General features: G+C 38.6%; 2 protein-coding genes across 3 annotated transcripts in view; one reads left to right on the top strand and one right to left on the bottom strand.

The window, feature by feature from the left end:
- Positions 1 to 2,501, bottom strand: part of LOC137629628 (uncharacterized) — a 53,975-nt gene extending 51,474 nt beyond the window's left edge. The window contains exon 1 of the mRNA XM_068361141.1: positions 2,112 to 2,501. The gene's annotated coding sequence lies outside the window, so the exon portion shown is untranslated. The remainder of the gene's footprint in view (positions 1 to 2,111) is intronic.
- The window catches only part of LOC137629629 (coiled-coil domain-containing protein 93-like), a 103,189-nt gene that overhangs the window by 24,808 nt on the left and 62,726 nt on the right, over positions 1 to 15,655 (top strand). The window contains exons 1-4 of one of the 2 annotated variants that reach the window (XM_068361142.1): positions 5,366 to 5,580; positions 7,287 to 7,400; positions 7,830 to 7,924; positions 8,340 to 8,451. In XM_068361142.1, the coding sequence (XP_068217243.1) occupies positions 5,530 to 5,580; positions 7,287 to 7,400; positions 7,830 to 7,924; positions 8,340 to 8,451 (372 nt within the window). In that variant the 5' untranslated portion in view covers positions 5,366 to 5,529. Of the gene's footprint in view, positions 1 to 5,365; positions 5,581 to 7,286; positions 7,401 to 7,829; positions 7,925 to 8,339; positions 8,452 to 15,655 lie in introns of those variants that run through there. The other variant, XM_068361143.1, reaches the window with a different exon arrangement.

Genomic DNA, 15,655 nt, shown 5'->3' on the forward strand with positions numbered 1-15,655 from the left:
TTCCATTTTTGAGAACTTGAATGAAATCGCCATATTGTTTTTTGTATTCTTTTGATCAACTTCGACACTTGATAACCGGGAGATGAACTATAACTTTTCACATTTGTTGAGAGAGAGAGAGAGAGAGAGAGAGAGAGAGAGAGAGAGAGAGATCCAGTGCTTTCTCTGACGATCCTAGTCATTATTTGGTGATGAAGTTATGTTTTGAATCCTAGTTGTAAACAATGCTTCTAAATCTGTTGTGGACTTACTAAAAACTTTTTGAAAAGGAAAACACAAGCCTACTTTTTTTTTCTCCCCAGGAGCTAATAAACATTCTAAATGCATGGTATTGGGCATTGAGTATTGTTTCAGTTTTTGCGTACACTTGTGGTTTAGGAAGACAAAATTATTCTTTTTACTAACATTTTCTTTGATCTTTATTTAGCATTACTGTTTTCGTATGGCTAACGCCTTCCATCATGTCACAAAACTTTTGAAGAACATTTTGGATAATTTCACTTGTCTCTCTTCTTTCAAAAGCAAAGAATATGGATCTTCTTCTATCCAAATTATCTTGCGCAAGTATTAAGTAAAAGTAGAAAATTGGACTTATTCACTTTGTAAATACCATTAACGCAAATAAATTCTGGAATTTTTCTATGCAAGCTAATCATTTCATTAATTGCAGGAGATGTAATTTCAATCACATGCCAATCATTTCATTAGTTGCAAGAGATGTAATTTCAATCACATGCCAATCATTTCATTAGTTGCAAGAGATGTAATTTCAATCACATGCCAATCATTTCATTAGTTGCAAGAGGTGTAATTTCAATCACATGCCAATCATTTCATTAGTTGCAAGAGGTGTAATTTCAATCACATGCCAATCATTTCATTAGTTGCAAGAGGTGTAATTTCAATCACATGCCAATCATTTCATTAGTTGCAAGAGATGTAATTTCAATCACACTGTGTTTGTCAACTGAAATATTTATTTTTCCACGTCCGTACTTCGTAAAGGTTACCGAGAACATTTGCTTTCTTCTTCTTCAAATCTCTCACATCTTGTAAGGTAACGAATATTGAATATTTAGTAGACTCAGAAATTTAAATTTGTTTCTTGATAGCATTTTAATTGTTTCTTCCAATTCTCTCTTCTCTCTAGTCAGTCTTCTATGCTGGTTGTAGTACTGTTGCAAGTCTGTAGCCACTTCATGAATCTAAGGCCATTCCTTGACAAACAGTCTTTTTGAGGTATACGGTTAAGCATGTAATTAACAGAAGAGAAAAGAGAAGGAAATGCTATCTAGGCTCTTCTGACTGATAGTATATGGTAACTCGTACCTTAACTATCGTGTGCAAATAACATATTGTTAGTTTCCCCTCCGGATGCAAATACCAATTTCGAAAGATCAAATATATTAGCTGACCTTTAATCAAATACGGATTAGGCTTCACCAACAATAACAGATAAGGTTATCTAATACTAAGCACACAAATACTTTATTATATATATATATATATATATATATATTATATACACTATAATTACACTTTTATATATACACTAGTGTACGTAACCCGTCAAAAATTAAGGGTAAATATATAGATAGATATGCGCACACGCACCCACCTCTCACTAGGGTATGACTACTCCCGTCCCCTCTAATAGAGGGACTGGGAGAACTGAGTGGGTGAGATATATATATATATATATATATATGTGTGTGTGTGTGTGTGTGTATACATATATACATATATATAACGGGGGCAGTACCAGCCGAACTCGGTTGAGTCCCTTGTCAGGCTGGGAGGAATGTAGAGAGGAGAGGTCCCCTTTTCTGTTTCATTTGTTTGATGTCGGCTACCCCCCAAAATTGGGAGAAGTGCCTTGATATATGTATGTATGTATTAGCTAAAAGTAAATAAGTTTAACAAGCTATGTGAAGAGGCTACTGTATAGATATGTTTAGCAGGCGTGTGTATTTTGGTTTTAATAAAATGAAACCATTTTCCTCAGTCTTGAAATGTGTTAATGGTTACCTTTAAGACCCTCTTTTTTTTTTTTATTGGCCGGGGTTTGGTCTGATTTTGAAAGCGTTGAAATTATTTAAAGCTTCACTTACCTTTATGATGTGGTTCAGACAGCAAACTCAAGATGACGCCACTAATAAACGACGTATCTTCTGTTTTTTGTCGTTTTTTATTTCTATCGTATAAAGTTTACTGCGTTTTTCTATATTGACCTTTTTTTATATCTATAGTTTTTATTATCACGGTATAAACAGTACTTCAACACTCAACAAGTTGATATGTGCTTAAATCCCATCCAATATTACTGATCGGGTTTAAAAATGTATAATTGAATATCTAAGAAATCTTATCACCATTCAGTCCACAGCACTGAAAGACAAGCACAAACACTGCTGCAGTATGCCAAAAAAAAAAAAAACTTCTTTTATAGTTGTCGTTTTCGCATCAGAAGACGACAGAAAAATTCGACCGCTTTCGATAACTTCCACTGACGGAAGAAACGCCATAACTCACATTATCCGAAGATAACACTTTATCTTTGCAACTGATAACCGTTACAAAAGCTCACTCCACTAAGTTTGTGAAATATGGCTACGCAGTCGGTGATATCGATGATGATTTTTTCTTATAACCCTTTCCACTTGTTAATTAAGAGTTTAAAGTGGTATCATTCCTTACCTGATCTTCTATGAAAATAGACATTCTCTTATGGACTCATAATAGAATTACAGCAGCTATACGAAGAAGAAAAGAAGAAGATAATAGGAAACGTGCTGTTTAAGAAAGAAGGAATAGAGAAAAGAAAAGAATATATTTATCAGATGTGGAAAAAAAGAGAGAAGAAAATAAAAGAATGGGAATAAAGAAGAAAACCAAGGAGGTGCCGATGGAAAGGCGAATCCCTCCGCCCAACAACTGAGTTGAACTGCACATCCAAAGAAGAATTTAAGAAGTCCAAACTGACCACAATAGGTTGCCAAAACTGATGATAGAAAGGTGTTATCCTATCTAATTTCAAGGTAGAAGGGAATAAAAGTAAAGATTGAGAATCTCATTATGATATTAATTTATTTAAGGTACAGGTGATATAAACTTGATAACAATAAGAATAGGCTTAGAAGCTTTGCACCTACCTATAAAGAGATAGAGTGCCCGCAAACTTATTTTGCGGAGTGAGCAACAAGGAACCAGGAACCAGGAAGATGCAATTGAGTTTGAGAAGGGAAAATCTGAGGCGATGTATTCTTATCCAACTGGAAACTTATCTCATTTTACGTCATTGGTATTTTGCTTGGGAATTTCATTCAGATTAACTAATACTAAATGTGCCCAACTCTCTCTCTCTCTCTCTCTCTCTCTCTCTCTCTCTCTCTCTTCGTAGATACAGTATGCATTTGGACGAACCTAGTGTTTGAAAATGAACTAGATCACAGTGTAAAATGTTAATTTTGCCAGAGTAACGTGATTTTCAATGGTAGAAGAATAGCATATTGATAATTGAATAAGGGAGAAAGAATTATGTTGCTAATAGCCCATTTTTAAAGATATATATATATATATATATACATATATATATATATATATACACACACACACACACATATATATATATATATATATAGATAGATAGATATATCGATATATATATATATATATATAGATAGATATATCGATATATATATATATATATATATATAAATATATATATATATATATATATAAATGTATATATATATATACATATATAAATATATATATATATATATATATGTGTGTGTGTGTGTGTGTGTGTGTTAAAGTTCCGAGAGTAAAACAAAACAGTCTTCACATGCGTCTATTGATAGAAAAAAACATCCAGTATGAACTTAATATAAAGTTTAAAACGTAGAGCACTGCAATAGCGGACGAATTAACCAGAGCTCTTAACCTAAAATGAGCTTGTGCAAATTATTTTGGTAGAGTATCAGATATATGGACAGAGCTAATCAGCATGGAAAAGCTATAATGAGATGTTACTATCTAGTTATCATAAAATGTACAAGTGAAGTAGCTAAACCTGTCTTTACGTAGCATTACGCTTTGGAACTTTGAACTGTATTCTCTTAGATTTTACACTTGAAGTTACACTACCCGACAATTTAGAGGTAGTTGGTTGGCTAGGGCACCCGCCATTCGTTGAGATACAACCCTTAATGGATTATTGGGTCCTTTGATTGGGCAGACAGTACTACATTTGATCATTCTCTCTGGTTACGGCTCATTTTGTCTGTGCCTACACATACATCGAATAATCTGGCCTATTCTTAATTTTTTTTCCACATTCTACTCTGTCCTCATACACTCGACATCCCTGAGATTACTAAACAACTCATTCTTCTTTTGTCAAGGGGTTAACTACAGTACTCTAATTCTTCAGAGGCTAAGTTCCTCTTGGTTAGAGTAGAAGAGACTAGCTATGGTAAGCAGCTCTTCTAGGAGGACACTCCATAATCAAACCATTGTTCTCTAGTTTTGGGTAGTGCCATAGCCTCTGTACTATGGCCTTCCACTTTCTTGAATTAAAGTTCTCTTTCTTGAGGGCACATGCGGGCACGCTGTTCTAACCCATTTCTCTTTCTCTTGTTTTTTTTTTATTTTTATATTTTATATATGAAAGATCTAATATAATCTTGTTACTGATCTTGTATATTTTATTATAACTATTTATTACCACCTTTGAATCCTTGGGCATAACATCTTGCATTTCCAACTATGGTTATAGCTTAGTTTGTAATAATAATAATAATAATAATAATAATAATAATAATAATAATAATAATAATAATAATAACTCTCAATCATATATTCTTTAAAAATCCAGTTTGAGAAATACATTTCAGTACGTAATTTTTGTCTGAATCCTTGCATTGGAGGTGAATTGTCTTTTACGAACTTCTCCCAAAACACATAACTATCAAAGCTTGTATATTATGTAGAAATTGGCTAGAATTTTTGGACAAATTTAAGAAATTCGAGATTACGTTAACAATTTTACCTATTATCAAACATTTGGTTTCGAGTCCGAACCGAAGTGCCGACATAACGCAGGGGTGCTAGTCTTACGATAATTATCGTACGTGTACGATTGTTTTAGGTCCCGTACGATGCACGATACCTACCTTAGGTATATACATATACGTGTGTGTGTTTAATTAAACAATTATACTAAAGTATTTTGAAGTAAGTCAATCATGTAACTCCTTGATAATTATATTGAAATTGTGTACGATAATTTTGGTTGAAAAAAAAAAACGATAATATTAAGACTCATGTACGATAATCCAGTCGAAATAATCAGGCAATCCTGTCATGTCCAGAATGTAAACAAACACTGGTGGGAGGTTACGATCGTGAATCAGCTGATCGCTGTTTGATGGGATAACCAAAATTAGCGTTCTCTATGACCATGAGTTTAAATTCTACATTCCACTGACTAGAGTAACACGCTAAAAAAAGTAAAAAGATTATAGAATGAGTCAATCTCTTACAAAACCTCGCTCCAGTAGTGCACGAGAAGGCCAGGTAAGTGTTCTTAACCTAGTGTAGACTATCTGTCCCGCACTATTCATAAGATACTACTATATAGGTACTTTATTTACACAGTCCTATTCTTACCAATCGAGATTCTTTCATATAAGTTTCCCAGAAACGCTGTTTTCATATAAATGTCATTACTATTTTATATCTGTTAGCTTAGGGCAAGGAATATGGGTAGACAAGGGCTGGCCACCTCCATTTGGTAAGGACACGGTGATATAGATCAGGTTAAGTTTGGCTACTTTATTTTAGTTCATATTTCCGTAGCCTTTGTGTAACAGCAGCCAGTTTCTCGTGTGTTGAATATAAATGGACGTTAACTAACCTAAACTTTCCCCCTAACCTAACCTACAAGCCGTGTCCTTACCTACGTACCTAACGGATTTGCGACTCCCCCCCTTTACACTACCGTATTCTAAGTTAGTCATAATAATACATACAGGTGGCCGCTATTATACATGCACCCCATATTTCCTTAAAACCCTTACAATTTGAATGAAACCGTGCCTTAAAAGTGGGAAGGTAAAATTGCATGAGTAACCTAATGATCCTTTCAGAGATAATAGGTGTTCTTGGGTTTTTTTTTAATCGCGTTCTGGACAACTTTGATGACAATATTTCTTTGAAATCCGTATTTTTCAAGTTTTAAAGCCTAATAGAACAATATATGGCCTTAAAAACACGTTTTATAAAGGATACGAACAAGGATTTGACCTAACCAAAGATTCCCTGCATAACCTAAACTAGGATACCTGGGACTTGCCTATTTGTGGTGGGCGCAACCCTCCCCTAGGATTTTGTGTCCTTACCCTAACCTAGGGGTCTTACTAGGCTTTTTAGAGGTGTGAGTTCAAGGTTATCCCCTATACTCTGATAGTCCCAGTTTTGGTAGATTAAGTGATAATATTGAAAAGGATTTTTCCAAGGCTAAAGATTTGTCATTTCTAAAATTAGGGGAATTTTTAATCAGAGAGACAGAGTAAAGAACATGAGCATGGTGCTAATTTCTTGATGTATTAAATACAAAATTTCTTGATGTACCCGTACCTTCAAATATGATTACTTCCCCTAATGTACAGTAAATTGCACAGCTAAGGCACATAACATAATTTAATTGTTTGTTAATGTTACACAATAGCTTATTAATAGCTTTGTTTTTAAAACAAAGACAATTGACCTTATATTAGGAATGTTTGCAGTTAGTACACTTAAACATCCATCCCAAACCAGAGCGTTGAAATTTAGGTCAGATTGTGTGGCTGTATCTTGGGATAGTACATCCCCTTAATTTCCTTGCAACTTAAACATCAGTAATGTTGGTTGCCCCCAGAAAACAGGATTATAAGACGAGTGGGATATTGTTTATATTTGCCAACAATATATACAACCAAACAAGCATCATTATAAGATTACTGAGATTATACCTGTATATATTTTGCTGTATCCTGAGTGAGTTTAGACCTGATATGTTTGTAATCGCAGTTGCAATTATTAAATCTATAGCTCACTTATTTGTAAGAAAGATAGATGGAGTGAATTAATCTTATCATTCTTGGATATTTTATGCCGGTTTTACTTCCATTACAATTCATATGTCTGAGCATTTATTTTTAATCCTATTGATATAAGATTTTTTTAGATTGACATGTGGTTATAGAGTGTACACTATTTAGTGATTTGATTATTTTCAGGTTGATATTCGGGAAGATGAAGATCAAGGACTGAAACTTTCAGAAATCATTGAACTTCTTGTTGCAGCTGGGTATTTCAGGGCTCGTATTAAAGGGCTGTCTCCTTTTGACAAGGTACACGATGACCTGTAATTTGTTGCCAAATAATAAGTTGTAGATGTGGCCCTGATTACAAAAATATTCCTATATTTGCAGATTTTCTTTGATGGAATTTTCTTTGTCATAGCTATTATACTGTAATTAGTCAATGTTCATTTATGGTCTGAATTTTAAAAAAATATCCAGATTTTTATTGCTGAAAGTTTTAGTGTGTGGATGGAGAATAATTTACAAATGCAAATCATACTTTTGCAGGTTATTCAAGATTTTGGACAAAATTATTTTTACTTGTAATTGTAATCATTACAGGGCTTGTTGTTTAAATTCACTGTTCAAAAGAATAATACTAATGTGTTATTGCAGTAATATTACCTCATTGCTACTTTATTGATTTTAATGTTTTAAGTATGCATAATAGAAACAAAGTTTTAAACACTTTTACAGATTGTTGGAGGCATGACTTGGTGCATAGAAACATGCAACTTTGATGTAGATGTTGATTTACTCTTCAATGAAAATCTTACAATTGGTCAGAAGATGTAAGTAATGCAGTAATTGTCCTAAAGAATTTGAAGGTTTTTTGTGAGTGTATGTAAAAGTATTTGTTTGCTGTGCAGAAGCAGTAAGCTTATAATTTCAGTGTAACCTTATACAGGTATTTTGATAGTGTCTAATGTCATCGGTGCACCCTCTGAGGACTATATTCAATCAGCTTCAATATGTTGACAGTATAGAATAAGATTAGTAAAGTTTTTAATGTTTTTAGTTTTTAAACAGAAATTATTTAAAATTATGTAAATTTAATTGAAATTACAAATATCTTTCTAAGTAACCATGGTTATTAGGATGTAAATTTAATTGAAATTACAAATATCTTTCTAAGTAACCATGGTTATTAGGATCTTGAAATACTTATAATACTTATAATTTTATTTTCTTCATTTTGATTTGAAGAGCTCTGACAGAAAGGATTGTGAAAGTGCTGAAGCCTATGAAATGCCCTCATGCCTTAGAACCTCATCAGATACAGGGTATGGATGCCATACACATTTTCCCTGTCATTCAGGTATTGTGATAAAAAACTTATTTGTTCATTATGAACCAGTTGATCCCAGTTTGCCCATTCCTTTGTAATTGTTCATCAGTTTGACTGACTAGTACTGATTATGCAAAAGAGAGGCCCCATTCCGCATGCCTAGGCCACCCTGATGATATTCCCCCCCTTCCCCCTCTTACTTCATAGTGTAGCTACTGGGTTTTTCCTCTGAAGAGCTTCTTAGTGTTGAGCCCTATTGCTCAAATTATTTTTGATAGGAAAAATACAAATTCCTTCTAAATTTGTCACTGTTCTTTCACTAACAAACCTTCCGTTATTTATGTGGATATTCTTTGTGCAAAGCTGGAAGGTAGCCATTAGACTTTAAATGCAAATTGACAACCCTACCTAACCACTGTAGTGGGTAGGTAAGGGGTGGCTGAGGGGTACCCATCCACCTATATCTACTCACAGCTCGGTGAGCTACATCACTTTTCTTTTGGCTGGTAGAGAGCAGACGTCTCCTCTCTCTCCTCCTCAAGGCTTAGCCATACAGGCAGATTGGCTATGCTCATCCTTTTTCTTTTGCTGGTATATGTGTTTTCTCTCTGATGCTCCCATGCGTACCTGTCCTGGTCGCGAGGGTTGCCCTTGCGGTACCTTCATGTCGGCGGTTGATACTGATCCTCACTCTCTGAGATCGACCTGCTGGGGACATCACTGTGAGCCGGGTTCGCCCTGTGACGAGTGTCGGGAGGTATCTGCCTCCTTGTGGGAGAAATTTGGGCCTCGCAGGAAGAAGGCCAAGTGAAATTTTTCTCCCCCAGGGTCCTCCTCTTGTGTGAAAAGACCTAGTGCTTCTTTTTCACGCACCCCTGGATCTCTCTCCAAAGCTCCTCCTCATTTGCCTTCTTCTGGGGCCATTCGGGTAGGAGCGCAGACCCCTTAACTTCCTGGCAACCTTGTGGTACCGGGGGGTTGATGCTTCCCCTAGAGGAGCAGCTTCACCTCCACCTCCACCCATTTTCTCTTGCAGATGTGTTGCAGGCTTGGCCATCTCTGGGGGTTTCTGCTCCCCCTTCAAAGGCAGCGCTGCTGCAACTCCTTCAGCGTGGAGCATGGAGAGATCCTTTGCAGGGGCTTCAACATCCGATGCCCTTGACATCTACGAAGTCCATCTCTTGCCCTCTCCTGACCCATCCACGTGTGGACAAGGTCACAGCTTTCACTCGCCCCTCTAATGGCCTCCTGCTGACAACAAGTTGTCTAGCCATCCTGGGACTACTTAGTCACCTAACCCGTAGCCTCTTGTTTCTCCCCACAGGAAAGGTTCCAGTTTGGGTGCACACTTCTCACCTACTGCGGACATTAGGAAAGATGAGCGCTCCACCTTCTTGTCGATAGCTTGAACAAGACACTCCACCTTCTCGTCCTTCTGGACGATCCTCCTCTGGATGTCATTCACGGCGATCTGAGAATCATCTCAAAGAGCACTCGCGCTCAAGAGACCACAGGTCTTCATGGTCTCGGCGCTCTTCTTCACAAAGGTGTTCCAAATCTAGAGCTAAGAGCTCTTGCTTGAAAGACCGCAGGTCATCACAGTCTAGGTGCTCTCATTCACGAGCTAGACGATCTAGATCATGACCTGGACTCTCGCGTTCGCGTGCTAGATGATCTAGATCATGATCTGGACGCTCGCGTTCACGAGCAAGACACTCATGTCGCAGTCAAGGTGCTCACGATCATGAGCGAGACACTGAAGATCAAAAGCGAGGCACTCACGCGCAGGGCTCTCACAATCACAAGCAGAACGGTCACGATCGCGAACCAACCGTTCTTGATCAAGATCCAGGCGATTCTCTTCACAAGAACGATGTAGGTGCTCATGTTCAAGTTCCATGTGGCGCTCTAAAACCGAAGCTGCCCATTCTCCAAGATGAACTATGATTGTACAAGGCCCTCCTGATGGACAATGTCCAGAGAAGTGTCCAACTACGCTATCCCCTCCACCCTTCACAGCCTGAGGTGTCTTAGGTAAGCGTTCGCCCGTGCAACGCTCACCAACGTGTTCTTCTCTCACGCAACGCTTTGGCTCTGTTCCGAGGTTTCCATCTCTGCTTCCAGCAAGTGTTAATCACTCTACAGCACCACAGGATCCCCCGAGGCTCTCTCCTGCTAGCTAAACGTCGATTGTTTGTGAAGCGGTTTCTTCGGTGTATGAATCACGTCCTTTTACACATGAATATTTCGATTTCACTCCTGAATTGGCCGATCCCGCACCTATTTCACCCATTTATGTTCCGATTTCACGAGTGTATGCGTGGCCCAACACCTCTGCCAATGGCCTCCGCAGCTGTAACATCTAGCGTCAGGTCGATCCCCTTCCCTGAAGGGTTTAAGGAACTTCCCAATAAGTTTGTGGGTCTTCCAATTTCACCTTATTGTCCTCTACAGACTACCAAAGAGGATCTCCTCATGCTGAAGAGATTGTCTCCTTGAGAGTCTCAGGCTCCCAAGCGCCAGTCCACCAAAAGGCATTGTCCTCCTCCAGGGCTCCTGAAGGAGACCGCAGACTTGACAAAGGTCGGCGAACTTCCTTCATTGTATGGCACTTTGTACCTTCCAGAAGTCCTTGCTTGGCTTGGGTCGGCTAGCCCTTCCACAGCTACAACAACATCAGAGCCGGTTTACTCCGTGAATTCCGATAGAGAAGCCGGTATCTGTGGCGTATTCCTCTGATGGTCCTGAAGACAGTCAGTCAGGATGTCTCGGCTGGTTCTTATAAAAAGCAAAGTTTTAGTCCTGAAGACAGAAGATCTTGAGAAGGAGCAGGATTTTTGAATTGTTATTAATCATTTTGGGCACCATTGAGGAAAAGCAGTGATAGTAAAGGAGTTGTTGGAAAGCAGGATTTCTAGTAACATTGACAGATCTGTTGATCACCTAAATCCCAATCTAGAGTTTATCCTCAAATGTCCCCAACCCACCCTAACACAAGACAGAATTTCAATACCAACCAAAAGGTGAATGCCCTTTGAGGAAAGGTTAGCTACAAGAACAAGGTTGAAATAGTGGCAACACAGTTAATAATTGTCAGTTATGGAGTGTTGATAAGAGAGGGGTACAAATAGATATACTGGGCAGGAGGCAAAAGTTGTGTTAGAAAAGTGCTCATAGATGCAACCTATCTTGATGTTTGGTAAAGTAATAAGGTGCGAAGTAGTAGTAATATCTTTAAAAGAGAGGGGAAGATAACATGAGTGGTATTTTGAGTATAGGTGGAAAAAATCATGTACAGTAGTTTCATGAAAAAATATGCAAGACTTGGGACAGTACTGCTAGAAGGGACAGCAGCTAACACGCATGCGGAAGAACATTCACACGCTCATATTCAAAACTGGCAGATGACAAATGGTAAAGAAGTAGGCAAGAAGCAAACAATATGTTCAAGTGGACCTGCAAGCAGTTTAAGATAGAATTGACACAGAAACTTTTCCAACAATGAAGATTCTGCAAATTAAAAGCAATAGGAGCGAAGCTACCAGGGAGCAATGATCATGGTGAGAGGAATCTAGTAAGATTATAGCAATCAGATATGTGATAGAAGGCAAAAGGTCAACAAGTAAGCATCAGAAAGGTGACTTAAGAGCCTGTGAATAATTGATAGTTGAGCCACTGATGCAGAATAGGAACATAAAAAAATGTGACTGGTAAGAAAGGAACCAAAATGAAAAAGCTTGTCAATAGCAACCTATAGCTTACAGCTTTGTTAAAGTTTTGACAGTACACTTGTATTATTGTGGTTTTATCCTCGATATAGTTGGTATGACAGTACTTAATTATACACACACACACACACTCTCTCTCTCTCTCTCTCTCTCTCTCTCTCTCTCTCTCTCTCTCTCTCTCTCTCTCTCTGCGCATGGTCTTTGGTTTTTAGTAATTGCTCCTGAATGCGGATGTACATATGGCATCCCCCCCCCTCCCAAGACAACTTGTCATCATCCTAAATTCCTCTCATTCTCAAGGCCAAAGCTCCAAAGAAAAATATGAAAATTGCTGTTCTATTATTCTATCTAGTATCTTCTGGTGACAGTTGTATCAGCCATTGATTTCTTGCTATCATCACTGCTACTTTTGTAGATCAGTGGAATTGCACATCAATATTAAGGTTATTACTGTGAAAAATCTTAGACAAACATCTCAATATATTTAGATGTTTTGTAACAATAAACTTGGATAAATGAACATGATTTTCCACAAACCTTTGTAAGGTTACAAGATTGACTCCATTGGCTTTGCAAGAAGTTACAGGGATGAAGTCTTGTGCACAATGCAGGTTACATCAAGTAGCTTGCATGCCTCCAAAGATTTAGAATTGCTAACTAGGCCACATAGATGTTGCTCTGCATAGGAGACTTTTTTTTTTAGTAAGCTCTTCTTCATATGATTAGAGCAATACAAAATGAAGGGGTTTGAAAGAAAGGAATTAAACGAATGAATTATTTTGCTTCGGCAATCATTACAAATCAATAACTACTCTCTAGCAATTCCTCTTTGGCAGTTTACAAGCTCACAGACTCAAAGATTGTACTAATTCAAGGAACATTATTTTCTTGCTTACGGCTAGTAGCTGACAGCCATTTTCTTATGAAACTGAAGTGTCTGGGCTTTTTAATATAAACTGGGCTAAGTATAAGTTCAGTAATAGATTTTTATTGTGAAGCAGTTTGAAATTTGATAGTTTTCAATATTAAACTTACCCGATAATCATGTAGCTGTCAACTCCGTTGCCCGACAGAATTCTACGGGAGGGATACGCCAGCTATCACTATACTAGAAGGGGGTGTACTCACAAGCGCCACCTGTGGCCAGGTACTACAGTACTTGTTGTTGACGCCACCTCACTTTTTCCTCTGTCGTGCTTCCGGCAAGACGTTCTTGGATACGCTTATGATTTTGGAGTATTGTTCACGGTTTGGTGAAGTATTTCTCTAAAATTTGCAGCTATTCGCTATACTGGAAACTTCTATATTAGCTTAATTAGCTTTTGGAATTAATTTGATTAATTATGGTGACGAAGAGAGTATGAACTCTCTTTCACCTTTAAATGGCCGACCCTTCCCTTAGACGGAAGTGTTGGTGTCTAAGAGAGTATAGACTCTCTTTCTTAATTTTGCTTAACAAAAGTTATAGATTTATTTTATATCTCTCCGCCTCTTATAGGCCTCTTCGATTAACTTCCTTTTATTATAAACTTATTAAAATTAATTTTTATATTTGTTTATATTCGACCTTCCTAATAGTAGGCGGTCTTTTCTTGGTACCGAAGTTAATTAACATTGAGCCCGTCATTTCGGTTTTACCTGTTAACATATGCTATTTTAATGTCTTTGAAAGAATTTCTTTGATAGTCTCGTACTGTTTTCAAAGTTGAACTAACGTTTTGTTTTGTCTCTGCAGTTGTTGACGTTCAGAACGTTCAACTTGCGCTCTATCGTTACGATAGAGAAAGAATTTTCACGGTTTCACGTTGCAGTAAGAGTAACCGTGTCTAGCGTTTTGTTCATTCTTTCTTAACTTAATGGTTTTAATCCTAATAAAGGAACTTTTCATTTTGGGAAATATTTCAGTTTTTTCCTTTAACAATAATATGTTTTAACGATATATATGATTGGGCTCTTCTCTCAGGTTCTAAGTCGAGAGAGAGAGAGAGAGAGAGATAGAGACGGAGGGAGAAAGAGGAGGATAAACGTTTCATTCAAGCGAGTAACGTTGTTATCGTTTTTGCTCTTCTCCCTAGTCTCTTTAGGGGAAGAAGGTAAACGTTTCTAGAGTGATCTAGTGTTTAGTCTCTTTCCAGCCACTGAATTATTTATCTTTCATTAGATTTTTCTGTTACATTGTAATTCTGTTTTCGCAATTACTAACTTTTGAGAAAGGATAGAATTGCGTGTTTCAGGTACAAACCACTTAAAGTTTCGAGTTCAGTGAAATAAGTGCAAACAGAAAATCAAAGTGATAAGTGATTAGCGCAAAGTGTGTCAGTGTTGTGCGTGAGGGTACTTCTGTGCGGGCCAGTCGTCCTCCCAGTCCGGGACCTCTTGCAAGCTCCCAAGCCCAGGGGAGAAGCAATGTCGAAGGGCAAAAGGGTTCAGCAGGCCTTGATCGGCGCACAGAAGTATCCTCGGTGGTTGCGGGCGTGTCTTACCGAGACCGTCACTCCCACCCGCAGACGATTGAGCCCTTATTTTGCTCGTCTGCAGAAGAAATTTAGGGGAGAAAACGCTGGTCTCAGGTCTCAAGACCTCTTAAACGTAAAGTCCAGACCTATGCCAGACGTACGAAGTTAGAGTTCAACAACCCGGATGCAGTCATTGGGTTAGCTCTGACTCTCCTCAGTCATCAGTTGAATGCACTCCGCCTAAGAGGAGTAAGGTTCTGCCGCAACAGATCTCTGCTGTTAAGGCTTTACCTCAGCAGACCTTAGTGTCTGCCGACCCCAAGTTGACTCTACTGCAGTCCATGCAGTCACAACTTTCGGTCTTGATGCGTGAGTGTCGGGCTGAGAAGGTTGCGCCTCCGCCTGCGCTCGCTCCGCCTGACCGCAGTACCGCCTGCCAGGCGTACGATGTTGAGCCACGTTATGAGTTTACTGATCCCAGTGGTGTGCAGCTCCCTCCGCCTTCCTTAAGGCAACCTCAGCAATGGGAACAGGAGGCTTATACCTCTCTTCCTCCGCTTCCACTTGCTGTTCCACCAGTGAGGCAACACTCGCTTGAGGTACAACAACCTCTCCCATCCATGAGTCAGTCTCCTCAGCTCTCGCTGCAGCGAGCTCAACCCTCCTCAAGGCAAGCACCTCAACCTTAGCCTTGCGCCTCAGGAGCCTCAACTTGCGAGACTTTTACTGCGTTCTGCGCAGCCACTACCTTTTCGCTCTCAGCTCACACCGCAGGAACCTCAACTCGTTCCTCAGGAACTTGCTACTGCGCATCCGCCAACCACTCAGCAAGCGCAACCCTTGAGTTCAGCCACTCATGCCAGGAGTCAGCCTCCTCCACCCATGCGCCTACCTTCTGCTACTTCCTTTGATCAGCCTTTGCAGACTGAGCCTCAGGTGTTCCCTCAACAGAGTCTTGAAGAGGAAACCACAACTATTGTTCCAGCTCGTTCTGACTCTGCTGTTCAGCATACCTTACCTCCATTTTCAAACATTATGATAATGGAGGTT

This window comes from Palaemon carinicauda, chromosome 37 (genome assembly GCF_036898095.1).
Source record: "Palaemon carinicauda isolate YSFRI2023 chromosome 37, ASM3689809v2, whole genome shotgun sequence".
NCBI lineage: Eukaryota > Metazoa > Arthropoda > Malacostraca > Decapoda > Palaemonidae > Palaemon > Palaemon carinicauda.